This window comes from Macadamia integrifolia, unplaced genomic scaffold (genome assembly GCF_013358625.1).
Source record: "Macadamia integrifolia cultivar HAES 741 unplaced genomic scaffold, SCU_Mint_v3 scaffold1827, whole genome shotgun sequence".
Lineage (NCBI taxonomy): Eukaryota > Viridiplantae > Streptophyta > Magnoliopsida > Proteales > Proteaceae > Macadamia > Macadamia integrifolia.
Genome location: NW_024868370.1, coordinates 20,837 through 47,952, shown reverse-complemented (window position 1 = coordinate 47,952; position 27,116 = coordinate 20,837). Strand labels below are relative to the sequence as shown.

The following is a 27,116-nucleotide window of genomic DNA, read 5'->3' as shown; positions in this document are numbered from 1 at the left end:
GTTCCTTCGGGATCCTACAAAAGTCAAGGCCTCTTTGCTATCTTCTTCAACCCAGTATCTCCATCTCTCCATTTCAGACATCTCAGGTAATTCCTGCTTCCTTTTCTGTGCCTTATATGCCTCTAATTGTGCTTCAGAGCATGAGATTCTTCGGAATGACCTTCGCCATATTGCTAGCCAGATTGTTTCTCTCCCTTGGGGTGTGGGTGGGGACTTCAATTTGATTCGTTTCAGTCAAGAAAAGCAAGGTGGGGGCCATTTAGACATGGTCCCTGTTGATGCTTTCAATGATTGCATTGAAGATATTGCTGTAAATGACCTCAAGTGGTCTGGTCTCAAGTTCTCTGGGAATAACAAAAGAAGAAGGGGTGCCTGTATTGCCTGCAAGCTCGATAAAGCTTTGGTTAATGATGTTTGGCTATCTTCCTTCCCCTCTTCCCATGCAAGTTTTGACCCTCCAGGTATCTCTAATCATTGCCCCATTTCTCCGTCTATTCAGCCTTACATTTCTTTTGGCCCTAAACCCTTCAAATATTTTGACATGTGCTCCTCCCACCCTGATTTACTTTCTTAAGTAGGCTTGGATGAAGCCGGTCCAAGCTTTCTCTACCCCCCCTTATTGTGTTTGCCAGGAAGCTTTGGAATATCAAGAGTGCTCTAAAAAATTGGAATGCTGACTCCTTCAGGAATATTTCCTCTCAGGTTTTGGACTGTAGGAACAAGCTTTTCAGTATTCAAGTGATGCTTCCAACTGACCTTCTCAACTCCTCCTTCGCTAATGAAGAAAAATCTATCTCTACTAGTCTTTCCTATCTTCTAGCTCAAGAGGAAACATTTTTGAGGCAAAAGTCTAGAATTAAATGGCCGGAACTGGGTGATACTAATTCGGCCAATTTTCACCATTCCATGAAGTCTAGAAACAATAACAACTCCATTCCCATGTTTTTTGCTCCGGATGGTGCCCCTGTTCACAGAGTTGATGATATCCAAAGATTGGAAGTTAATTACTTCAAGGATCTGTTCAACACTGATCCTAGCCTGAGCAGCCCCATTCCAGATCACCTTATCAACAAAGTTACACCTGATAACTTATCTAGCATCTTGCAAGCTATTCCCATTGATGATGAAATTGAGGCTTCAATCCACTCTCACAAATCTAACAGAGCTCTGGGTCCTTCTAGATTTAGTATGGGGTTTTTTTCCTCCACCTGGGATATCATTAGAAAAGACCTAATTGAAGCCATCAAAATTTTCTTCTTCAATACTAGCCAAATCAAGGGAATCAGTCATACATTTCTTTGCCTCATTCCCAAGAAAGAGGGTGCTGCTGCTATATCCGATTTTAGGCCTATATCCTTATACAACCTTTTGTACAAGTTCATTGCAAAGTTGCTCACTAACAAACTGAAGCTTGTGGTTGATTCCCTTGTTGGTGAAAATCATTCGGCCTTCATCCCGAGTACAAGTATTTGTGATAATATCCTCCTTTGCAAAGAGATTGTGAGAGGATTTGACCAAAAATTCCACTCCCATCTGCTCTCTTGAAGATTGACATCCACAAAGCTTTCGAATCCATACGATGGGATTTTGTTTCTTCAATTATGTTAAAGATGGGATTCCCCCAAGTTTTTGTCAATTGGATATTCCTATGAATCTCCTCTCCCTGTTTCTCTGTTTTGGTTAATGGAAGTCCAACGGGTTACTTCTGAATGTCTGTTGTGATTCGGCAAGGCTATCCTCTATCGCCTTCTCTTTACCCTGGTTTTGGAGGTTTTCTCTAGAAGTATTCAATGTTGTACTGATCAGCAGCTCATCACGCCTATTCCCAAGTGCAAGGCTCTCAAGCTTTCCCACCTTGCTTTTGCAGATGATTAAATGATTTTCTCAAAGGCCAACATTGCATCTTTGGAGTCTATTATGTATTGTCTACAACACTTTGAAGATACGTCTGGGCTCCATATCAATCCGGGAAAATCTCTTATGTTTCTAACTAGGTTTGACACTGTCAAAGAGTCTCTTCTTAATGACCTGATTCTCTCTCGGACATCTTCCCGTCAAATATTTGGGGCTCCTTTTGATTGCCGCTAGATTAACTGGTCATCATTGTGCTCCCAATATTAGGAAACAGCATCTACTAGTATGGAATTTTTGAGCTTCCTTCATCCATTATCCCCAATCTGGAATCTTTTTTGGCTGCATTCCTTCGAAAAGGATCCGAGTCCTCTAAATTTCAACCTTTGAGTTGGGCTTCTGTCTATCTCCCGAAATCGGAGGGGTGTCTTGGTCTAAGGCGTGTCAAAGATGTCAACAGTGCTGGCATTATTAAGCTGTTTGGAAGCTGACTACAAAGAAGAAGAGTATATGGATAAGCTTGGTGTACTCGGGTCTCCTTCGTTCGGATTCTATTTGGACTGCCCCTGCCTTCTCTGATGCCTCTTGTGTGTGGCGCAAGAATTTGTCCCTTAGGGCAACTATTATTGGGGCAATCTCCACCTAGGTTATCAACAGTGCCTCTACATCTCTCTGGCTCAATCATTGGCACCCTATGGGAATTCTCCTTCAGTTTATCCATGCTAGTCATTTATAATTCGAGGTTCTCAAAGCATTCATTGATTGCAGATATCATATCTCAGGGGTCTTGGACTTCCCCAGCTACAAATTCCAACCAATTCACAGTCGGGAGTGGAACTCTTTCCTCCCTTGGTCATTTCTCAGCATCGCCGAGGTGACACTACTCTTTGGGTCCACCTCTACAGGTGTTTTTAGCTCTAAAGCAGCATGGGATTTTGTTAGAAGCAGAGGCTCTCTCTCCCCATGGCACAAGATTGTTTGGTTCAAGCATCACATCCCTCGCCATAGCTTCACAGTCTAGCGAGCTTTATCCAATTGCCTTCCAATCTCTAAAGCAATCTTTCCCCATCCACCTATTACAGTCTCTCCCTTGTGTGTGCGTTGTGGGTCTAATCCAGAAGACACCAACAATTCGCTTTTTGCCTGCCCCATTTCCACTTCCATCTGGAAAGGAGTCCTTGCAAAATGTTTGCCCAAGATTAGAAAGATTCTTCCTTTTCAGCGGGAATGGTTGTGGATTGATATGACATTTGCCAGTTCTTCTGTCTGCGACCATATGGGCATATGTGCTATTTATCCGCCACCTGGTGGGGGAATGTTAAGAAGTAGAACCGCAAGGGGGTGCTTGGTGATGGTTTTTCTTATTAGATGGGATTATGTATAAATACACATAAGCAGTGGTCCTTTTTGTAATTAAACAAACATTCATTACTATATATAAATTACTTCCGCAGCAGGTTAGGTTAAATTCTCTCCAACCTGTCGGCTCTCTTCTCCTATCTTCTTCCTGCCCTTTTAAGTTGCTAATGTAATGGTTGTCTTTGTTCTGATTCTGTTACAAAGTTAAAGCATAGCCCTCCTTTATCTGACCTTTATAACTAAACTAACGGTACTTTCTAGTTGAATACATAGTTCCACAATCTCTTGGGGCATATCCTCGCAAAGCATTTCTCAATTCTCCGTCACTGCCAAAAAAATCCCATCTGGCCATCCATTTGTCAATATAGAGAGCCCTCAACTTGATCAAAACATGCGGTGGTACAGTTAATCAATGTACACTACTCATGACCACTATATTTAATCAGCGTTAAAGGTTACTCACAATAGGGGAGAGTCCCTGTCGTAATATATCTTGAGTTGTGTAGTGTGTGTTGAGCTGTAGAGTTGTATTTTCTGTTTAATTTGCTTCCAGTTACTTCCTTCAACTGTAATTGGGACTTAGACTCTTAGTAGGTTTCCTACTAAGAGTATATTACTGAATTATTATATATTTATATAAGAGGCAAGGTTGATCCACGATAGATGCAATTCTGAACCCTATAGTGTTCCAAAATTCTCCATCTTGCCTCTCGTTTCTCATCTCCTCTCACCATCTCTTTCCTTCTTTTTTTTTTTTGGTCCCAGCACCTACGCTGTCATACACTCATACATACTATATGAGGCCTTAGTTCCTGCTTATATGATGATGAACTAGGGTCCCCTTGCCTCTACAATCTATATCTGGATCTCCCCTTGAATATACTCATTAATGAACTGGAATCAAGCTTTATCCATATTCAAGGGCATTGTCAGAGAGGAAAACTTTAATTGACACACCAAACTGAGTCTTTTATTTCATTAGAAAAATAAAAAATAAATAGACAGAATTTTTATCGATCTCTTAACAAATATAACCAAGTCATCCGAAAGTGATCATCAGCAAAGGGAACAAAATGGAAGAAACCTAATTGCAATGCTGTTCTCTAGTTTGTATTCCTATCTCCTCAATAAAATTGTGACTTATCCCAAAACAAAAAAAAACCCTAAAGGCCTCCATATATCCCCCTCTTTGGAAAAAAGAGTTAGTGTATTATAGCAAGTTAGCAACAGAATTATAATTTCAAGTATTTATCATTCCTCTAGAATCAACCTGAATACAAGAGGACGGTAGCATAATGTCAAAAGGCAAAGTTGCATGGAAATCTACAAGGTAAAAATTACTTGGAGCTGAAGTGAATTTCGAGATTTCCTTAATTGAAATGCTTTCAAATGCCCATCTAGGTTATTCTCCCAAACAGGACGAAACTCTTAAACTTAAAAAATGTAGTGAGGAAACATATCCATGCAGAGAAATGAAGGAAAATATTCTTCAGTGAAGAGTTCAACATTTAATAAAATTATCTTTCTCAATCTCAGAAAAAATAATCAGATTCAACAAGATAGTTCGTAATTATTACCAGAATATCACTACTTGAAAGAGTATCATGTAGAGAACGATCTGGAAGAGAGTTCAAGTGCTGTCATAAAGAATGAGTTTCATACAGTCAGCATATAACAACCATAATGTTACTTATTAGCCAGAAGCCCGGAATTAGAGGACTACAGAAATAAAGTATAAACTAAGCATTTGACCTTCTCAAACTCTAAATATGTGTCTTTGGGAGTTATAGACATTAACGTTGAGAGAGAGCCAATAGCAGCTTCCCGTTCTAGAGGATTAGAACTCATTAAGGCCATTGGTCCAAGTACATCCTGCAAAACAATACATGCCGATCTGTACAGTTAATAGTAGAAGATAGCATGTGCAAGTTCTGCCTAAGAAATATAAACAGACAACCTAGTTTGTTAAAACTAGTGGTGGAAGCTACATGAATAAAAATGAAACAAAAACTTCATCCAAATAATGACTGCTCAGTGCATCAATCAAGGAAATGATAAACACCTATTATCACTTCGACCCCGAGATTCTAATGTAGCCAAAATTTTAAGCTCAGATAACAGGAGATACAAATTATGTTATTTTCATTTTCAGTTTCTTTTACAAGCTCTATAGCTATAGTTGGGATGTCTTGGTATAAAAATCCAAGAGTATTTTCTGTATCAACCACCAAACAGGCAGAAAAGGCATCTTTCATACATACACCAGAATTATACTAATAGGGAAAAAAGACGCTGTTCCTCAACTCTTTTAGGTGAATAAGAGTTTGATGGAGGCAATTCAATACAGATTATCTTTGCTATAAAATAACTACATCTGATAAATCAAGACAACAAAAAATTAATTTCAAACTAAACCAAAGTCTATATCTCATATTAAGACTCCAATAGACTTGAACCATCAAACTTGTCTGTGCAAGTTGTAACAGAATCAGATCAAGAATAACCAATATCTAGCCTTGTGCAATAGAAGAGAGGAAAGAAAAAAATGAAAAAAGAAAAAAGGTCAAACCAATAAGAGAAGAAGTTACACTGATTGTCTGCCAAGTATCATTATTTACAAAAAAAGATGGTCATTACAATAAACACCCTGACTTATGTGTATTTACACATAAGAACTGGAATAGAAAATATATTTACAGAAACCCCCTGCAGCTTCTTAGCCTCTTAGGACATGCAAATAGAAAGGTAAAGTACCAAAAACAAACTATACATAAAGAAGAAGTTAAACCAAATGCAAGAAACCCTAAGGAATGCAGCAAATTCCATCAGAATATTGCACATTTAGAAACTGATAATGTACACTTCCACTTAAATGCTTTTCAGAATTTCTAATTTACCTTGCACACAATTCCAACATCTCCAGTAATAATGCCAACAATATCAAACCCATGCCTCTTCAAACTCCTCTGGAGCCTCTGTAAGTAGACAAAGAGGAACAGTTTTAGAAATGTGTTCACCCACATCAAGATGTAAATTTGAAGTTGAGAAGACAAAAGTAAGTGACTAAATGCAATTGAATGCTCAAGGAAAAGAAAAGAGGGGGTGAGAAGAAGATAACTAAGAGGTCACTCTGTATACCACATACAATTGGGAAACAAATACACTGATTTCAGTTCATAGAAATAGTGAATTGAATTAAAATATAAATATGGGCACTTAATATGTTATACGATTCACTAAAATTCCTTAATAATTCACCATCATATTTTTGGTTAGGATCGGGAGTTTTTTGTAATAACATTTTCCGTACTTGAGAGACTTACCGTTACGTTGTATTTTATGCACTTGTGGTGAGTCAATGGTTGATATCTACCGAAAGGACTGACTACACACTAGCCACTCAATGTACACGATATACGCGGTAATGGAGTGATAATAGGGTTTCCACTGCCCATGTAGGGGGGAACATCCAAGAGAGAGTACTCAGATTTTTATTGGGCCAGATCCAAGGCCGTGGCAGTTGTTTTGTAAAAAAGTTTGCAAAAAGGCTTTTTAGCTTATTATCATTAAATTAATTATATTTGACAAGTGTTTCAAATGTTTTCCTTGCCAGATCTATGGTCCTGACACTCGTTATACCATGGCAGTAGTTGTTAGTGTGGGGAGAAAATGTAATGAAAATATCTAGCAATGGGGGTTTTAGGTTATGCCTGTTGAAGTGTCATCCCCAAGTGCAGTTAAAGATAACTTAAAGGCTATCCTTCAGATCGCACCACTTGGCGTGATTTAGACCATTAAATTGTAATCTCTTAATAAGTCTTTTCCTAAATAAGAAGAGGCTTAGATCAAATTCTGGTTGCACAAGAAACAAAGTAAATGGAGTGATTGAAGAAAGAAAGAACTCTCCTTCGTCTTCAACCTCAAGAATTTGGCCATAGGAGGAGGTGCAAGCTGCAGTGATCGTGTCCGAGTGTTGCATTCCTTTGGAGGAGCCCGCTTCGGTGCTCATCTTAATTCATTGCATGTCCTTATCTCCTTAACTATGAATTTAGATTGGATATCAAGAATTCCTTCTTATATGGTGAACTACATGAAAATGTTTATATGTACAATGTTTATATAGACCAACCTCCATGATTTGTTGCGTAGGCGAAGAATTCTAACAGAGTCTATAAGCTACATAAAGTAAATTATGGCTTAAAACAATCATCTAGAGCCTGGTTTGACAAGTTCAGCTCAATTTTTAGTTGATGTGGATTCACACAATGTTATTTTGATCGCTCTATTTTTTTTTGGCGCCAGGATTCTTATGTGGTAGTTTTGGTTGTGTACTTGTGTATGTCGATGACATTGTCGTATCTATGGATAATGCACCACGGACTACATAAGTAAAATCTTATATTTTCTTGGTATTGAAGAACTTCGAAGTAAGAAAGGTGTTAGTCTATCACAAAGAAAATGTGTTAGACCTCTTCTCTAAAAGTGGTCTGCTTGCCTCTAAATCAGTTGATACTCTTACAGGTCAAGTGATGGTGAGGAATTTGGGGACAAGCAGCAATACAAGAGATTAGTTGGGAAACTCATTTCTCAGACTGTTACTACTCCTGATATATCCTTTGTTGTTGGTGTTATCAGCCAGTTTATGCAATCACATATGAAGACTCATTGTGAGGCATGTCAAATCTATGGCGCTCCAAGAAATGGAGGTATCTATCAACCTCGTCAGCATATTGATCTTGTCGAAATTTCTCATGCAGATTTGGCTGATTCTAACGGTGATATGAGATCTACCACAAGTTTTTGCACATTTATCAGTGGCAATCTTGTAGCATGGACGAGCAAAAAGCAAAGAATTATAGCTATATTTATTGTTAGGCTGGCTGAGTTACTTGAGTATAGTGCTATGGCTCATACTGTAGATGAATTGATGTGGTTGACATCACTACTCCAAAAGTTGGGTTTCCCAATTACTAAACCTATGAAGATGTTTACTAATAATCAAGATGCTAGCTACATTGCAAGTAACCAGTGTTTCATGAAAGGACTAGACACATTGAAGTCGATCGTCATTTGTGCGGGATGCAGTTATGCAGAAGTTGATTGTTACTCTAATTGTTTCCACTGCAGATCAGTTGGGTGATATGTTTATCAAACCTTTGTTTGTTCCTACTTTCCGAAAAGATTATTACAAGCTGGGCATGGATGACTTATATGCTCCAGCTTGAGGGGGAGTGTTAAGCTATGTACATGCCGCAGGGGTTTTTTTTTTTTCAGATCAGCTGCGGTATTCTGTTATTGATTGATCACGATAGGAGAAGTATCCCTATCATGATGTAGTTGTTATTCTTCAGTTTCCTTGTTAGGATATAATTGGTCCTAGTCTTGTACAAGGTATAGTCTTAGAAGTCCTACTATGAGCCTAACATTGTTTTACTATAATAAATAAATCTTTGGCAGGCCACAATAGACACACTGAACCTATCATGGGTCTAGATCTTTCATCTTCTTCCATCAATTTCTCTCCATCTTCTCTTCTCTTCTATGCTGCTCAAGTATTGTGCAGACTGGTTATTAGTTTACCCTTTGTTACAAAAAAAAATGACCAGTGACCAATATTTTGTCTAAAAAAGAAATAGTTTGGGTCGTGAGATAAGCCATGCACTAATCTCAAACAGAAGTTGCAAGATCTTTATACTGGCACACCAATTGATGTATAGAGGAGATGGAAGGATGGTGCTAAAGGGCAATTTTCCGTTAAATGCTATTAGAATTTCTTTAGATGAAATGTTGCAACAAAGACACAGCCTCTGGATGGGCCCTTGATGGATGCCTGTTTCTGCATTGGATTTACCAATGAAGATTTTGCACTCGAGCAGCATAAAAGTAGAGATTTTTCCTTTTTCTTCTTTTTTCTGTCTTGTTAATAGATGTTACTTGCGCTGCAAGTCTGGAGAAACCACCAATCATACATATCTAGAACTTGAGTTGTTATTGGTGTTGTCATCTTGTTACCTGAACAGGTTTGGTCAGCATCCCACTACAATGCAGCATCCCAGAAGTTCAGTTATCCATTGAGAAGGAACTGTTTGGTTCTCAATAACATATGAAATATGTTTCGATTGTGTGGAAAAGAAGAAATAGGAGGGTTTTTGAAAATATATAGAGGACCCTTCTATCGGTTATGCTAGAAGTACTCAGCTCACAAATTGGTTTGTTAGGCCTTGTGACGCAGAGTCTGGTTAGGCTTTGTGAAACACAGGAGTTTGCAAGTGTTTCTAAAAGAGAATTAGCAGAAGCTGATAAATGTGCATATATCTTTCTGCTTTTTCTTTGTATCACTCTCTAAAACTGACTGATATAAAGCATAAACCTTCATGCCAGCTTGTTCTAAACAATGAAATTTTTCCTGCTCCTTAAAAGAACAAATATTTTATCATTGGATATGCAAATGTATGGATTTTTTATTAAAATAGGAAAATTTATATGTTGAGTCAAGCTTTAATACATGGTTGTCAAGTCATCGCCTAGGTGACGCCTTGGCATGCGGGAGCCTTGGTCGCCTTGAGTCAAAGCCCCCTCCAACACCTTGGGTCGCCTAAACTCCGGGACAACTGTCTCAACTATTTGGGGTCAGCCACACAAATTATGTTTCAGTAAGCCACTCCATGTATAACCATATCTTTGGCTAAACAATATAATTTCCCCATTATTTTGAGTACTTATTAAAAAAACAGTACGACAACAGCTTCATATAAAGAAAATATTTTCTGTCTTACAAGAGTTTAGAAAATCATAAGAACCAAGATGGGGGAAACTTTTCCTCAGGAGAAAAAAAAAAGGTCCCAGAGGAAGTAGTCACTTGTGCATATACATTAGAACTTCACAAGCAACAAATAAATCACCGCACCATACTGTTCAAATGACTTGGACAAGGAATGTCAATCATCATTAGACTTTTATGATAAATATATTCACCCCTACCTTCTCAAGAAGGCCACATAATTAAATCCACTACAAAGGAGATGCCCAGAGCCCAATCAAATTAAAAGCAATACAACTGATACGACATCCACATCCAATAGTATAGAAAGAAAAACGTAATAGAAAAAATAACACCAACCAATAGCAATTTTAAGAAAGAGTGGATTACCCTCCATACTGCAACTCTGTTTGCATTGCTTATGATCAAGGGATGATGTGAGCAGAATATCATTCTAAAGCACGCTTTTAGACCAGAAGCTAGTGCAGCTGATGAAAGCACCAGCAAAACCTTTACTAAAACCTCAACCGAAGGAAGGAACGGAATTTGAGGATCCACAGGATTTTCTACATCACTACAGAGGTATATAGTTAAAATATTGGACCTCCAAAAGGTTAGAGAACACAACTATAAAAGTAGCTAAGCTAAAGCACATTGGAATTCAGAAGCTAATTCGAAATGCTTAAGAAAATACATGCACTATGAAAATAAAATCAATGCCTATCTCAACGCGGGTTTTAGAGTTTGGTGGTGTCTAGATTCCATTTCTATCTCATATTTTCTACCTAAAATCGGGAAAATAAGTGATGCAAATTGACAGCAGATGATTCAACAAATTTGTAGCAATGATGATCAACAAGATCAGAGGAATCTTACAACATCAGACTTCTGTAATATAAAAATGAGCATCTGCTAATACTATCCTTTAATCAGGACCAATGAGTTGCTACATTTCTGTTTCAGTTTCCGTGTCTTAAGACAAAAGTAAAGAAATTCAGATTCTTTTCCAGTTCCTTTTCAGTATGAAAGAAGTTGGAAAACTAAGTCATTTTACAGCTCCCTTTTTTATCCTCGTGATGAGTAACAAAAGAAATTTTAATGATACATGAAATGGGAATAGTACAAAGCCATCAACCTCCCCATGAAGCAGAGAAACCCCCAACCCATGAAATTACCAGTAACAAAAAAATAAAATAAAACAGAAAAAACTCTACCCCAGTTAATAGAAGTAAATGCCTGAACACCAAGCCATCCCGAATCCTACTTGCTCCCTATTCACCTCCTAACCTCCTCTCTATCTTTAATGGAAAGTTCTCAACTAAAGAACACAGCTTAAGGTCCACGAATAGACATGATGGAAATTAATTATAAAATGCAATTTTTTTTTCTTCCAACACACTTAGTTTTCGTGTACTTCAGATTTATCAAAGAAAAAAAATGAAAAAACCTAAGATCCATAATGTAGACCATTGTTCTTGACAATAATAATGAATAACAACTACCATTTTTTTCTCTTTTGGTAAAATAAATCGAGATTAACCATCTCTCTAAACATTAAGAATTAAGGGAAAATGTCCTGAATTTTCACGAATTAATACCATCTTTAGTAACATTTATGCAGAACATAGCCATCAAGTCAGCCAACTGAGATGTTTGGGCCAGCTATTAGTCCACTTTCGTGGGACAGATTGAGGCCCACTACTATGCTAGACAGTCGATGCATGAGGGACTATAGTAGCTTTATTTAGTTTCTATTTTTTATATAAATTTGTATAAGTTACTAATTTTAGGAATATTTCTATCTTGTTATTTATCTACAAATTAGATTCTATTTTGTATTTAGTTTCTAATTAGAAAGTTACCATATTGTAAGGAGATCTTCTTTCCTACACAAGGAGGGATCCAGTTTCTGTTTATCAATAAAAGAGGGCCTATCTACACAACAACCCACAATTTGAGAAGAAAGCTTGGCCTGTGCCTAGTGTACCGTGAGAGAAAGTTATGGTGAGAGACTAATCAATGCCATAGGTGGGAGGCCCTGCTCATATCCCCCCCTTCTTCTCTACTTCCTCTTTAAAGGTCTTCTAAGTGCTGTTGATTGATCCATAAGCTGTGTGCATCATGTTTCATCAATAATCTGAAGATTGGAGTCGGATTAGGAAACTCTCCAGCGCCTACCAGTGAGGATTTTGTGTAACTCTCTCCTCATTTCTCTCTCCTGATTTCTCTTTCTCCCTCCTGTTTTGTCTGTCTCTCTACTCACTGGATCTAAATCCCAAGCATACCCTGCGGCTTCCTTATTCTGGAGATTTCAGGCAGCAAGTTACAAGTGATGATAGTCCTTCATCCCTATCCCTCCATTAGCTCAGGCCCTTATCTTAGCATGTTGTTTTCCTCGTCTTTGGTTCGACAACAGTTTGAAGGGTATCTAATGGCTAAAACCCTCGGAGTTAGTTCCTAAATCTGAGCCTTTGTTTCTAATTTTGACTCATTCCCTTAACTGGTGAACAATCTCTCAGTCAACATTTCCTTGTTTATACCACAGCACATGCCCACAGAGCACAGGAGGTGTATATAAACAATCCATTCCAGGTCCCATGCAACAAAAGGCCGTCATCTAATTAATCTGATCCAGGTTTTGAAAAACTAAATGCAAGCCATCCAGCAATACACCATCGTTTGCATCTTGGGAGGAACCATTCTAATTTACATTAATACAACTTACCTTATCACCGCAGACAAAGAAAAAGGAACAACAAAGATTAAACCCATTGCTAACAAAGACAACAGACTGTGTATCCACCTAAGGAATGAATACCTTGATTTCATAACATCCATTCTCTCTCTAATTATAGAGAGTAAATTTGTATACTCAAGTAACAGATCTTCCGACAAGTTTGGAGCAGCAGTAATGATATTTCTTGTAGCATCATAGGCCACCTTCCTAACATCCCAACTTGGATGGCAAATCAGAAAGAGAATCACCTGTACCACGACGGTGATCTATAAGTGAGAAAGTTCTTTGCATGGAATTGTTCAAATGGTAGCTTAAAGTTCTTTGCATGAAATTGTTCAAATGGTAGCTTGCTCCTTAGTTTACCTGTAATAATGGTCTGATTGAAAAGTTTTCCAATACCCTGCAGCAAAGAGGGCAAAGGGTTAACAGCAAATAAATCTACAGGTGCCACATTCAGTTCATTGCATGTGACAACTACATGAACGACTTTCTAATTAATACAAAAAAAATAATAATAATGATTGAATGGAATAACACAACAGCTGTAATTAAACAACAAAAAACCTCTGCAGATGCTCCACAAGAATAACCTCAACAAGCTCCACACATGCAATACAATCCTCGGTTGATAATTTTGAGGCCTATAGCACAATGGAAGCACAATTAGACAGGACAGACAGAAAATATATTGTGACAAAATACAAAAGTGATCTCAGAAGACCGCTTTCTGCATAGCCTCAGTTGACTCAGCCCCTTTGCAATTAGTGATGTCTCTCATGACTTGTCCAGATTCTATAAGACTCGCCTTTGCATCCAGGCATGCAAGGTGGTTTATTTCAAATGAGGACAACAACTTTGCCCTTCCAAGGGCTTAAGTGGATCTAAGAGCAGAGTCGAAGCAAAGTAGGGGGAAAAGAGGACCCAGTGATGCAATTCAACTATTTGTTCAGCTATTGGAAAAGATATGAGAAACTCTAATTTGTATTTCATCCCACTTTGAAATAGCTTGTCCAATCTGCAGAGATTTTAAATGATGCGACAAATTCCCTAGCTAAAATGGCAGCTGGAAGGAAGTTCCTATATAGCCACGGAGGGCTAACTTATCCTTTCCTTTTCCATCAATAACAGTAATACCAACTTACAAGGAAAAGGGAGAAAACAACAACAACAAAATAAAAAGGAGCTGAGCTGTCATAATATGATCCCTAAACACATTAATTGAGCACATAACAGGTTTCTTTACTAGGGACTTCTAAGATATTTTGCCTAAACTAATCGTAGATGATCAAGAAGAGGGTAAATGTGGCATAACCACATAATCAAGCAGATTATTTGAGGCGGTGCGGCAGGTGCCAGCATGGTGCACTGGTAAAGCCTGTCAGATATCATACCACGGGCCTGGCATCATATCCTGAGTTAATCATCCCCTACCTCCGAATTAACCTATTAAAAGAAAAAAGATTATTATTTATAAAAAAAAAAAAGGACAAACACCATGGGTCCTGATTCTACAGGGAGGACACATACTTTCAAACTGAGCTGATATCTTAGGTCCACAAATGACTCTACCCTACTTATGATCTAGGTGCTTTTAAAGGTTCTAGTTGACCCTGAGTTCTGAAATGAAAAGAAGAAACTGTGAAAAGTGAAAGTTAGACATTTAATACATAAATGGGTTACTTCCAAGGTTTTCAGACCGACAATTATGACTGTCTATGATGCCATTCCAGTGGCAAGGATTGCAGCTGCTCATGCAAATACATACATTAAGAGAAGAGGAAGAAAATGGAAAAACTGTTAAGATGAGGATCTTCGTAGTTAGTAGTAACATATAGCACACTGCATGCTGTCTGAACTTAGAAAGTTAATTGCATCTTACCACCATCAGTTTAACTTCTTGTATCTATCCAAATTTTGTTATATTTTATATCTTGTTTTCTAGGCTTTTAATAAGCTTTGTGCTGATTTGCAAGTTGGCTTGTCAACTTTGAAATTTTCAAGCAAGTACAGTGGACCAAGGATGCAGTTCCTAAGTCAACCAACATTACGATCATGGTCAGATTGTGTTTTAAGAACACAAACAAGAGATCCTCAACTTCTCCCATAAACTAATGTATGTCTAGGGCTTTGGATTCTCCAGAAAAGACAACACAAGTAAGCATTAAGATTCCTTTATATGAGTTGCCAAATCTTGTAACCGTAATTTCTTTAATGCAATCTATTTGCTATTGTAAGAAACTATGGCAGACACTCACCAGTGAAATAGATACCACTGAAGGTTCACTTTGAGATATCAATGACCAGACCCGTTCTTTAGATACCATCTCCTCTGGAAAAAGGAGATAAAAAATTCAATATTGATCAAAGAAGATTAAAATTAAGCAATTACCAATCACAAAGGCAACAATCAACACTCCAATTGCAAACAATACCTGCTTTAATATCAACAGCGGCAGCCTTAGCAACTATCAGGAATGCATAAATGCCATCCAACCGCTGCGCTGCTTTGGTAAAACCAGTCTTTGTCAATTGTACAAGAGGCCCCATCAAAGAAGACATCTGATGATGGGAATAATTAGCTTCAGTTAAATGAAAAGAAGTTAAAGCAGTAACAACCAAAATGAGAACATTAGCTCGTTGTTTTCCTCACCCTCACAAAGACATCAGCTTTCTTACATATGACTCGGAGGCAACGAAGGTGGCCCCGTCTCAATGTTTCCTTCTCCTTCAGGCCCGAAGCAATGAAAGAAACAACATCTGAATGAACAGAATCAGCAGAACGTGCTGCCCAAGAAGCTAATGCAGACAATACTGCAAGTTTCACCTCTTCATTCGCTGCACATAGATTCTGATTATATGAGCAAGAATAAAGTGAAAAGAAGGGGAAATATAAATGGTCGCCCTGATTCTAAGACAGCAGAAAAGGAGGGAAAAAAAAAGCCAAATCAGAAATGTACCATCTTCTTTGTAACAAGACAAAAGAAAGCTACATATGGTGGATGCCAAGATGTTTAGTACCCTCCCTTCAGGAGCATGTGACAACTCTTGCAGGGTATTGATCATCCCAACCCTCTGGTAAGGAAATGCTAGTCTCCCTTCTGACCCTGTTTACATTTATTGCCAGTTTAGAGTTCTTATGCAAAGCTTTAAGGACTCAAAAAGATTTCAAAAGCATACACCTGCAGCATAGTAAGCTACAGAACAATAAAATAATATAAAAGTACATGAAAATTAATCTAAATAAAAGAGTGTATAAAAACATTAATCTAAGTGAACAAGAAGACCCAAACCTCCAATGACAGCTTTGACAGCATTGAACATTGCTTGCAAAGCATCAGGATCACTCGACTTTTGGCTCACACATCTGACAATAGCCAAAGCCCCTAGTCTTCTGCTTTCATCGGCATGACGAGCTTGCGGCAATACCACTGAAAGAATTTCGGTGGCATATTTACTCATGTCAAGACTGACAGATTTCAACAGAACTTCAACTGCTTCCAACACAATCTCAGGGTTCCGTTTTAACATTTTCACAGAAGATGGAATCACAACACTCTTAAAATCCTCATGCGACATATGCATGAAGAGTGGATGAAAAGATTCACTAAGACCCTTTGATGGCTTGTCCCTTGCATTCAGAACTGTTTTAACATACATGTCGAGAAAAATTGGCTGTGGAAAGCAAAAGTGCAGAACATAAGATCAAAGTTTCCAACCAGACAGAAATCAGTGACTATATAGCAGTGCAAAGAAAACTAATCTCAATACACCCCAAATCAAAAGGTCAAGTAAGAAAAAGGAACTGGCAAACATTTCCTACCTTGAATTCTTCAGACAAAGAAGGAACTATACTTGAGTAATCAATTACCAACCATATCAATCTTTCACCATCTTTGATAGGGATCCTTGAATCCTTTATATCTGCTACATAGATTTTGTAAAGATCCGGTGACTGCAATCACAAAGGATTAGAGAATACAGAAGTAACAGTAGTTTCCATGGTCCCCAAAAAGAAATTTTGCCAGAACACGAGAAAGAAGTCATTGAGAACAGACCTCAGAAAACAAACGAAAAAACATTCGCTTGCATGCCCTATGGATGTGGGGGGAGCTCTGCGTGACAATATGAAGCAGGGATGCCTGTGATGCTGCTACTCTCCACACTGCATTCTTTGAAACAGAGATAAACTGACTCTTACTTAGGAGGAGACAAGACCACTTGAGAAGCTTGTAGCAGCATCTATGGGATTGGAACTTTAACTGTTTTTCAATGGTCTGAACAAGGGTCCCAGCAAAACACTTCATAAAGGGAACACTTCCTAAAGCTTTGGCAATTATGCCATCAACAGCATTTCTTGAAGCGTGATCATCATAAATAAACAATGTTTTGAAAATAATGTCAACCAATAGCGAAGCAAGCTCAGTCGACATCTCTGCAGAGTCCAAATAGAAGAGAAAAGAAATTAATTTAAAAAAATGGAATAAAACTACAACGATCATATTCAAGAATTCTGAAAGCTCCAAAGAACATCAGCCCTCTACTATTAAGTCGAAGGACAACAACCTAGTTAAAAAGAAGATTGACACCACTTCATAACCCACCATAGGCATACCATAGGCTTGAAACACATTACCTAGTTTCATATAAAATATAGAAGCCAAAGAATTACACACCAAATATATATGGAAAGAAAATCAAGTCATGAATAGTCATCCTTGCTACAAGAACCATTACATGTACTTGAATAAAATAAAGAATTAAGAAATTCATATTTTACCAATTTTTTCTTAGCTAGAAAAATAGTTGTCAAGGAAAAGTCTTAATGGGAAAATAAAGTTAACATATAATACATGGAAACAAACCTAATCAAGAAGCCAAGTAGTTGGGCTACAATACCAGATAGAAGAGGTATTGGGCAGGGAAAGCAAGGTGATAAACGATCTGTCTAGAACTTATAGGCTTGGGATTTTTATATTGAAGGGCACCATCCTAACTGGGAATGCTGACCAGAGGATGCCTGCCAGGTTATTAAGGTGCAGGTGTTTCTATCTTCTGGTAAGCACTTGATAGATGGACATTGCCTATCATGGGGGTGAGGGTAAGGGCCGAATGAATTTTCAAGAGCAGCATGTGGAAAAAATTTTGGGTGTGTTTCCCAGTTTCATTGTTTTCCAGTAATAAGAAGCATGCAAAATGACTAGCCACCATCATGCATCATGTTTCAAGTGTTACAAAACCCTTAAGAATGTCTCCCTTCTGCTTTCTCACAGATTTTAAACTCATTGAAGCATGTAGATGACAAATATCACATGAAAAACATACAATAGGTAATAGAAATGTTATACTCATCTCAAGGTCCAAATGATATAATGGTTTTTTTTTAATTGGATTCTTGCACTCAAGGATCTACATCTTCATTTCGAGGCCGATTTTGGACATGGCTGAAACCGAGATATTGCAGATTTCAACCGAAACTCGGTCAAAACCTGGTATTATTTCTAGGCCAACAGAAAGTGGTTTTTTGTCCTATTTTTTCTGTACAGCTTATTTGACATTTTAAACTTAATCCATTAATTAGTTTCACCAAAAAAACCACCCAACATGGTACTTGTGGTTTTGACCCAAGTTTGTTAGTGTATGATGAATGATGTTGTACAATAGCCTTATTATAAATACTAAGTCTACATAAAATTTAGCTACTGGAAATGTAAATAAGCTATTGAAACAACCAAAACATACATTAGAATGAGAAACAAGCATACATGATACATTGAAGGAGTTATGTTTCAGTCAAACCTTATTTGGTGCGCACTAATAATGTTAAAATCACTCTAAATGAAAATAATTTTTTTAGATATGAAAACAAAAGATTATTTTGCTGCTATTTTGGTTTTTAGTGAGGTTCTATCATGACAAGATTTTTAGAATTTTTAGATTTGAGAAAAATCCTAGCATTTGAAAGTTGAAAATCACCCCCTACAACTGAAAAATCAGTTTTTGTTCATAAGCTAAGCGGTTGACTTTTTATCCTTTTGGAATTTGATTGTTTAACTTTTTTTATTGGATTCATTTGGAGGGTCGATGTGGATCGAGCAGTCACAAAGAGGACTAAAACCTGGCCCAATTTTGGTGCAATTCTGGTTCTCTACTTCAGCCATCAAACTGGACCAAGAACGGACTAATATATGTTATTTTGAGTGTCCAATGGGTTGTATGGGCCATGTGCCTTGCATTTTTGAGTTTACTTTTGTAATGGGTCAATTCTCTAAACACAAAAATTGGGGATTTAAGTCCTATACGGGATTAAGTAGTACTTTTATGTTTCTTACTTTCTTACTCATTAAGAATATTAGGTTTCTATATTTTAAGTATTCTAGAAGTCCCTAGTTATGTCTTTATCCTTTTCTCAGAGAGAAAGTATTGTTATTTGGTAGTTTTTGAGTCTTAAGTCAAGTAGTTTATATTTTCTAATCGTTTTCCTGGTTACTTTCTATGTAATTGAGTCCTAGCCTCCACTATAAATAGAAGCTTTGTATTGCAGAGAAGTACAATTGATTAATGATATCTTGTGAGCTTTGCTTGCTAGGCTGTTCCTGAGAAAGGATGTTCAACCAGTGAGATAGCCGTGGGTGAAATATCCAAGACTGAGAGAGTCCACCACGTTCACATCCATCCCTTTTGTACTTCTTTTCTCTGCTTTCTATTCTTAATCGACTTCTAATCATTATTTATTATTCTGACAACAAAGTCGCAACCATTGCAAAACAGGAGCACACAACCAGGCTACCGAGTCCAATTAAAGGGTTTTCCTGGGAAGAAATTTCGAGTGTGTATCTCCCAAACCAGATCTCTGATTGCTGCAAGATTTTGATGGTTTGTTGAAAGTCTTAGGAAGACCACTTGATCCAAATTTTGAGGATCATCAGACACTTCCAACTAAGGTTCTTGAAGAATCATCAGAAGTTTTCTTTTTCTTGCAACCAGCATAATCACAACCCAGCCAGCAAAATTGAACTTTTATGGTTTGTTCTCCCATATGGGATCTCCATTCCATCCAAATTTCAGTCCAACCAGAGTCCTATTTGGTGAGATACAATTTATGCAAGTTCCGACCTAAATCTCAGTCTATTTACAGATTCGTTCCTAGTATTGAATCTGATCTATTCTAAGTCTTATTGGAGTTTATGACAGATCCTACTGGGACTGATTACCTTCGTAATTAGTAGGACCTCAAGGGTGCTTGCTTATTTATAAATAATATCTCAAGTAAATGGAATAATAATTATAATATTAGGCATAAATAAGAGTTGTTACTTGGTGTTGTTTACTAAAATATTCTGAACCCAAGGGGCATTTTGAAACAAGTCTGCCTTCAAGATCCAGTAAGATATTCGAGTTCTTTGTCAAAACCTGTTGAAAGAGACAAGTTCAGTGAAAGATATGTGATTTTAAACCCTAGGTTGAACCAGGTTTAGGTCGAAACCTTGACCATGTCCAAACACATCAAACCCCATCGAAACAAGGTTTTGACCCAAACCTGGTCAAAAATACATTGAAACATGGCCCAATCATAGTTGTCACGGCGCCAAGGCGAACCAAGGCGGTGGAAGGTTGTCTAAGCGCTTAGGCGAGAAGGCGCCCGCCTTAAGGCGAACTAGGCGAACAAGTGTTATTTTTTATTTTTCCTATTTTCTAACATTATTTAGTAAGTTATATATACCTTGTATCATAAAAAATCAAGATTAAGCCACATCAAGTCATTAAAAATCAATATTTAGCCACATCAAATCATAAAAAATTAACATTAAGTCATATTAAGTTATAAAAAATCAACATTTAGAGAAATGCTCTTATTCTATAATAAGTTTGACTGGTCAAATGATTTTATTTTTACATGAGATTTTTTGTATTAGTTATAATATAAAACCAGCTTTCTAACAAGTCTAAGATTACTTAAATCTGAGTTGCAATGAAAAAGTTATGCTTCAGTCAAACTTATTTTTAAGTGCGCGAATACTGTTAAAATCGCCTGAATGAAAATAATTTTATGAATATCAAAACAAAATATTTTTTTACCGGACTTTTGGTTTTTAGCAATGTTTTAACATGATAGAACTTATAAAATTTTCATAATTGAGAAAAACCCTAGTATTTAAAAGTTGAAAATCGTCCCTATAACCAAAATCCAGTTTTTGTTCTTGGACTGGGGGGTTGACTTTTTATCCTTTTGGAATTTGATTTTTAAACTATTTTTATTGGATTCAAATAAGGGGTATTTGCTTATTTATGAATAATATATTAAGTAAATGAAATAACAAATAACATTTACTTGAATGATATTTGGCATAAATAAGTGCCGAAACACAAGGCGACATGCAGTGCAACAAGGCGGTTGTCGCCTAGGCCCCAGGCAAACCGCCTGGAAGCCTAGGCGACGCCTTGACAACTATGGGCCCAATACCATTTCAAGCCCAGGTTTCATCTTGGATTCTTGCCAAACCAAGAATATAAACCATGCTTGCAATAAGAGTTATAGATATCTTCCCTCTTTTCTGTTCTAAATTAACAGATAAGTTTAATAAAGAAGGAAAGGCTTAGAAGCTTCTCCCTCAAAGTGTCTCAAATTGATTCAACCAGTTCTTTAATCATCGTTCATTTATTGATCAGGTATCATTGTCCTTCCTCAGTCTACTATAAAGGTTCTGGAATCTCTTATGTGTTCCCTTCTCTGGAAAGGCTAAAAAGCTATTAGATTTCACCCCCTATTAGTTGAGCCTCGGAATGCCTTCCTTGAGAAGAGAGGGTCTTGGTTAAGAAGAATCAAAGAGGTCAACATAGCCGGTATCCTCAAATTAATTTGGAAGCTGGTCGCCAAGAAAAAAGTATTTGGATTGTGGGGATTTATGCAGGGCTGCTCCAAAATGACCACATTTGGATTGTTGCTCCTACCCAAGACGATCATTGGGTATGGAGAAAGATTCTCAATCTCAAACATCTAGCTCTTGGGATTGCTAGCACTAAGATTGAAGATGGTGCCTCTACTAAACTCTGGACCAATCATTAGCATCCTCTAGGAATCCTCCTTCCCTTAGTTGGCTCCAGAGCATAGTTGTAACGGCATCTAGGGGACCCAAGGCGTTAGAGAGGATCCAAAAGCAGGGCAATACCAACAAGGAGACCAAAGCATCCGCCTTGGCGACCAAGGTGCCTAGACGCTTAGGCAACATCTAGGTGTCACGTTGACAACTATGCTCTAAAGTTATCTACAGTTAAGGATGTCAATTCAGTTTAGTACCGGTATTCGGCACGGTTTCAGCACGACACCGAAGGCAAAAGGTAGATACCGAGACCGTACCGTACCCAAAAAAAACCTGTTTTCCAATATCAATATTGTACTGACTCGGTACAGTTTCTTATTTAGTATGACACCGGCTTCGAATTTGGTATGAAAATCAACAAGCCTTGGTTTTATCACTTACTATTTATTGAGGTGGGAACCCATGCTGGATGACAAAAGCCTTTTTTATCAATTATTTTAACAATACACTATGGGCAACCGCAACTCATTAACTATTGTAGTGAGGTGGGCCCAATGTGCACTGGGAGTGGTTCCTCGGTAAATTCGGTTCGGTTCGGTTCGGTACGGAATAGCAAATGGTTTATACATAGAAACCGATACCATACCGTGCTGAGAAAGATTCTTTTTTCTTATACCGATATTGTACCGAATTCCTTCGGTTTGGTTCTGTTCGGAACGGTATTAGCCGATCGGTTTCAGTATCAGTACACGATTTTGATATCGGATTCACACCCTTATCTACAATGCAAGTCTCCATAGGCATTCCTCAGTTGTGGACATCATCCAACCAAATGGTCAGGCTTTCCCTCCCCTCCCATCCCCTCAACTGGCAAAAAATTTGGAACGACCTTCCTTCGATTCCAATAAGACCTCTTGGTTTGGGAGATATTGTTACTTGAGTGCCCTCCTCTACATCTATCTTCAGTTCTGAATTAGCTTGGAATCTCATCAAATCTAGTGGGCCAATCTCCCCTTGGCACAAGATTGTTTGGTTCAAGGGTCATAACCCTCACCATAGATTTTGTCTATGGTGTGCTCTTTCTAACTGCCTCCCAATTTAGTCATTTCTCATTCACTGACAATTACAATCTCCCCTGCATGTTGTCTTTGCTTGAACGATTCAGAAAGTGCTGATCATCTATATTTTTAGTGTCAATTCTCTTCGCAATTTGGTTTAAGCTTTAGATAAATGTTGGCCTAGGTGGAGAAAAATTCACCCCTTCAAGAGGGAATGGATTTGACATAACCTTCGCAGGAAAGTCTTTTTGTGACAAGGTTGGAAAGCTTGCATTCAGAGCAAATACTGCGCATACTTGGATGGAACACAACCTTAGAAGATGGACCTTCAATTCAAGATCCTTCCGCCAGATATGGGACTCCATCGCCTTTAATGTTGCTAGCAAAGTTTCTAGGTCCTCCCTATTTGTGTATACTCCCCCCCAAGGAACAGTCATATTGTTAACTCATGGGGATTTTCCTCCTCCATGATTTCTCCCCCCATCCCTCTAGAGGGGATGTGTTTGTCCTTTGTTTTGTAGTTTTGTTCCTTTCTTTTAATCTTTGCCCCCTAATTTGGGGGCTTCCATGTTTTTTCTCTTCTTTGGTAATGAATATTTATTCACCAAAAAAAAAAAAAGTACACCAAAAGAGAAGCAAAAAGCCACTGTTGCGCAGCCAAGGCAAGATGGTGAACATAATATATCAAAACTACAGAAAACTTGCTCCAAAACATAAGACCCAATACAAAAACAACTCAACAAGTCCAGAGGCATCCCATTTGGCAGCTCACTGGCTGAAGAATTGTAGTCCTTAAGCATCCAGAGGAGTGTGGTGGCTATATAGGACAGCAAGTGCCAGGCCCCTCCAGAAAAGGGATAATATTATCCGATGAAAAACCAATGACTTCAGAACCCATTACGTATGATCTCAATCAATTGTGTGCAGGGGATGAGGCCCAATATCCTGGCACAAACCAAGACACCATCCACAATGGGTCCTAGGAATGTTTGAACAACTCTGCTTAAATTTCCCTTAAGATTCAACATACACCTGAAGGGCCTGCCCCAACTATACAACTGGAAAAGTTTGGCTTGATAGACTACACATAAATGGGGTATTAAACCGTAGACCAGCGAGTAGGAATGTGATGATCAACAGAGTTGTCCTCCTTTGAAATGAATTAAGTTACCTTTGCATTAAGACAAAGAACTTTACCTGTAAGTTTTTTTGGGGTACTTATGGGCAATTTACTGACTAGATTTCAGGCTGTCACACCATTTTAGGTATGTGACAATTTTAGGTCTAGAACAACCAGCAGTACTATCTAGAAGAAGAAGAAGAAGAAGAAAAGAGAATGTAAGCTACCGATTGGAGAGAACAGCTAGACAGCCAATTGGTAGCAGACTAGCAGTAACCCTTGTATTTATAACAATAAATCAAAATAATTACAAGTACACATTTAACTTATGTGGCATACACATAAAACCATAAGGGATACAAGTTCTTTTAGAATTACCCCCTACGCCACTTAACGCTTAACACCACTTTCAAGCTGGTGCATAAATATCACCCATACCCAACTTAGCACAACCTTGGAGAAATACACTTTTAAAGAAGGCTTTGGTAAACAAATCACTGAACAGTTAAAAAAGCTGACAAACAGTGTGGAGATCACCTTCCTCATCACAGAATCTTGAACAAAATGACAATCAACTCCAATATTGTTAGTTCTTTCATGAAAGCCTGGATTACTGGCAATATAGATGGCCGGGTGATTATTAGTTGGAAAACCAAGCTCTTGAAGAAAGATTTTACCCACATCAACTCAACTACAATATGAGCCATAGCTCTATTCTATACTCAGCTTTAGCTAGATCTTGCCACTATAATCCATTTCTTACTCCTCCAAGTGACAAGGCTATCACCAACAAACGTACAAAAACCAGTGGTAGACCTCCTGTCACCTTCAACACCAACTCATTCAGCATCAAAGTAATCAAAAAGACTAACATGTCCATGAGATTTGTAAATAAGACCTTTTTTCTAAAGCATCCTTAAAGAGTTAAAGAGACCGTAAAATACAACATTCAGCCTCCAAATGAACCTGTTTAGGTGTCTCCATGTACTGGTTCATAACAACCAAAATGATATGTTTGGCCTACTCATAGTGAGATAAATAAGCTTACCAACCTGATGCGGATCCGGATTCCAAGGACTGAAATCGGATCGCTTAGGGCCCACAACAATGATAAAATATCTCAAGGTAATGGTTGAGGGGCAATCTTGTAAATTCAGGAACACTTAAGCACTTAAAAGAGTGGAAAATAACTAATAGGGTCAAACTACCATAGAAAATTAGAAAAAAAGGGTTTTTTTTTTTGGAATTATAAGGAGTAGGGGAAATAATATGTCACAACTATAGAGAATAGGGGCTTAGTTGTAATAAGAGGAATAACTCTTTTAAAACAAAAGAAGAACTTGTTTCTTCTTCCCAATAGAAACCATAGCATGCAGTAGACCAGCAAGCTTCGGTAGGGAAAGATCCACCAATTCTTGTCGGCTGGACTTGAAAGTCTGGGTGAAGGGTCGCCTCAGCAGTCTCTACCTAACCCAGTTGGGCTCGGCTTCAAATAGTGCAGGAGAGGACAGATCTAAAGGCTTGCAACAGCATCTGGCGCAACAGTATGGAACCAGGTCTGAATCTGGGTTTGATTCTCTTAGTGGAAGGACCCTTTTAAGGTTAAGACTCTAGGGTTGATGTTGCCCAAGGGAAGACATCCTTCGCTCCAGATCTCAGGTTCTTCTGATAGGTACCAATGGAGATCAACCTCCAAATTTAGGGCTGGAAGTATCGCCCAGAACAGAGTAATTTTCAGGTACAAGAATTAAACAGCAAGAAATAGGAAAAAATTAGAGAACAGAAAGAAGATCAGAAGGGAAAAGAAGAGAAGGAAATTCAGAAAGGGAAGAAGGGGATCACCCACGGGTAGCCATGGTTCACAGCCAGAAAAAAAAAACTTAAATTAATTTCATTCAATCTAAAAAAACTGAACTTCTCCATCGTTTACATGTCCAATATAAAGGAAAAAAAAATCAAACAATTAATGACAACTTGAAAAGAAACTATTGTAAAATTAGAAGCTAGCTAATTTAAAAAGAAATTGTTTCTAAAACAAAAGAAAATCAAATCAAAAGATTTTTTTTTTCCTAAGTTCATCGTGCAACTGCATCAGCTCTCCCGGTCTTAAAAGAACTCGACTCCGTCGAGTTAGGTCGTGCTCTCAAGATACCCTTGGAAGTTACTCGTTGATGAGGTGGCACGTATCTCGAAGCAAAAGATGGAAACATAACACCAAGAGGAGGGAGAGTAGGCTGACGTGTCACTGGAGCTGGAGCAGGAGTCAGTTGACGATGTGGCATGTCTGATAATGCATGTAGCCTCATTAAGTACATACAACTTCCTTGCTTCACCTTAATGGTGTTCCGTGCACCATCATAGAGAATGCCTGCATATCGCTGCCAAGGTCGCCTAGAAGAATGCCGCAGTGCGCCAATGGAATGACCAAGCAAGTTACATGGTACTGTAATGGCCCAAATTGTAAGTGTACTCGAACAACTGCAGTGGCCTCTTCTCGAGCTGTGGGTCCAAAACCTCGCCCGGGAATCTTCTTGAAAAGCTGCTTCTGTGGAAGGTTGTGCTCGAACAAATTTAGCAGATATAAAATTTGCTTCTGCCCCAGTATCAACAACTGCATGAAAATCAGTAGGGTCGGAGCCATGCAGGAGAATACCCTTTTGTCTGAAGAGAGGAGCCTTATCAACTAGTCTATTCGAAAAGGATGAAAGGCTAACTGAATGAGCTTTTACAACCTCATCTTCATCATCGGCAATATCATTGTCCTCGAGGGGATAAGGATATAAATGAGATTCATCTTCACTCTTCTCGGTCGGCTGCTTCTCTGCTACGTTCACAGAACGAGTCTTGTTGAGACACTTGTTGGAATAGTGACCCTTCCGACCACAACTATGGCATATGATATTCTTCACCCCAACACTATCCTTATTGAACTCTGACCTTTTTTCTTCAATTCTACGAGCTTCAGGCTTCTTTTCCTCCATATGTGGTAGTCTATAAACCGAAGGAGTCTTGAGCATACTCTTCCAATAAATGGACTTCTCTTCAGCTGTCTTGGCATGAGCCGCTACCACAACAACAGACCTGAAATCAATGTTAGCCAACTCAGGTCGAATCTCAGTACTTAACCCACTGATATATCGTAGCACCTGTTGCTGGTCTGTTTCCTGAAATCGACACCTTGAAGACATTTTGT

At 38.2% G+C, this 27,116-nt stretch overlaps 1 protein-coding gene across 1 annotated transcript in view; it reads right to left on the bottom strand.

The window, feature by feature from the left end:
* Positions 1-27,116, bottom strand: part of LOC122064930 (protein ILITYHIA) — a 90,530-nt gene that overhangs the window by 58,107 nt on the left and 5,307 nt on the right. Inside the window, exons 2-15 of the mRNA XM_042628716.1 lie at positions 16,763-17,139; positions 16,528-16,659; positions 15,998-16,379; positions 15,665-15,811; positions 15,358-15,542; positions 15,140-15,266; positions 14,963-15,036; positions 13,272-13,348; positions 13,071-13,107; positions 12,789-12,955; positions 10,361-10,544; positions 6,108-6,185; positions 4,963-5,082; positions 4,788-4,847 (exon numbers count right to left, since the gene is read on the bottom strand). Of these exons, the coding sequence (XP_042484650.1) occupies positions 4,788-4,847; positions 4,963-5,082; positions 6,108-6,185; positions 10,361-10,544; positions 12,789-12,955; positions 13,071-13,107; positions 13,272-13,348; positions 14,963-15,036; positions 15,140-15,266; positions 15,358-15,542; positions 15,665-15,811; positions 15,998-16,379; positions 16,528-16,659; positions 16,763-17,139 (2,147 nt within the window). The remainder of the gene's footprint in view (positions 1-4,787; positions 4,848-4,962; positions 5,083-6,107; positions 6,186-10,360; positions 10,545-12,788; positions 12,956-13,070; positions 13,108-13,271; positions 13,349-14,962; positions 15,037-15,139; positions 15,267-15,357; positions 15,543-15,664; positions 15,812-15,997; positions 16,380-16,527; positions 16,660-16,762; positions 17,140-27,116) is intronic.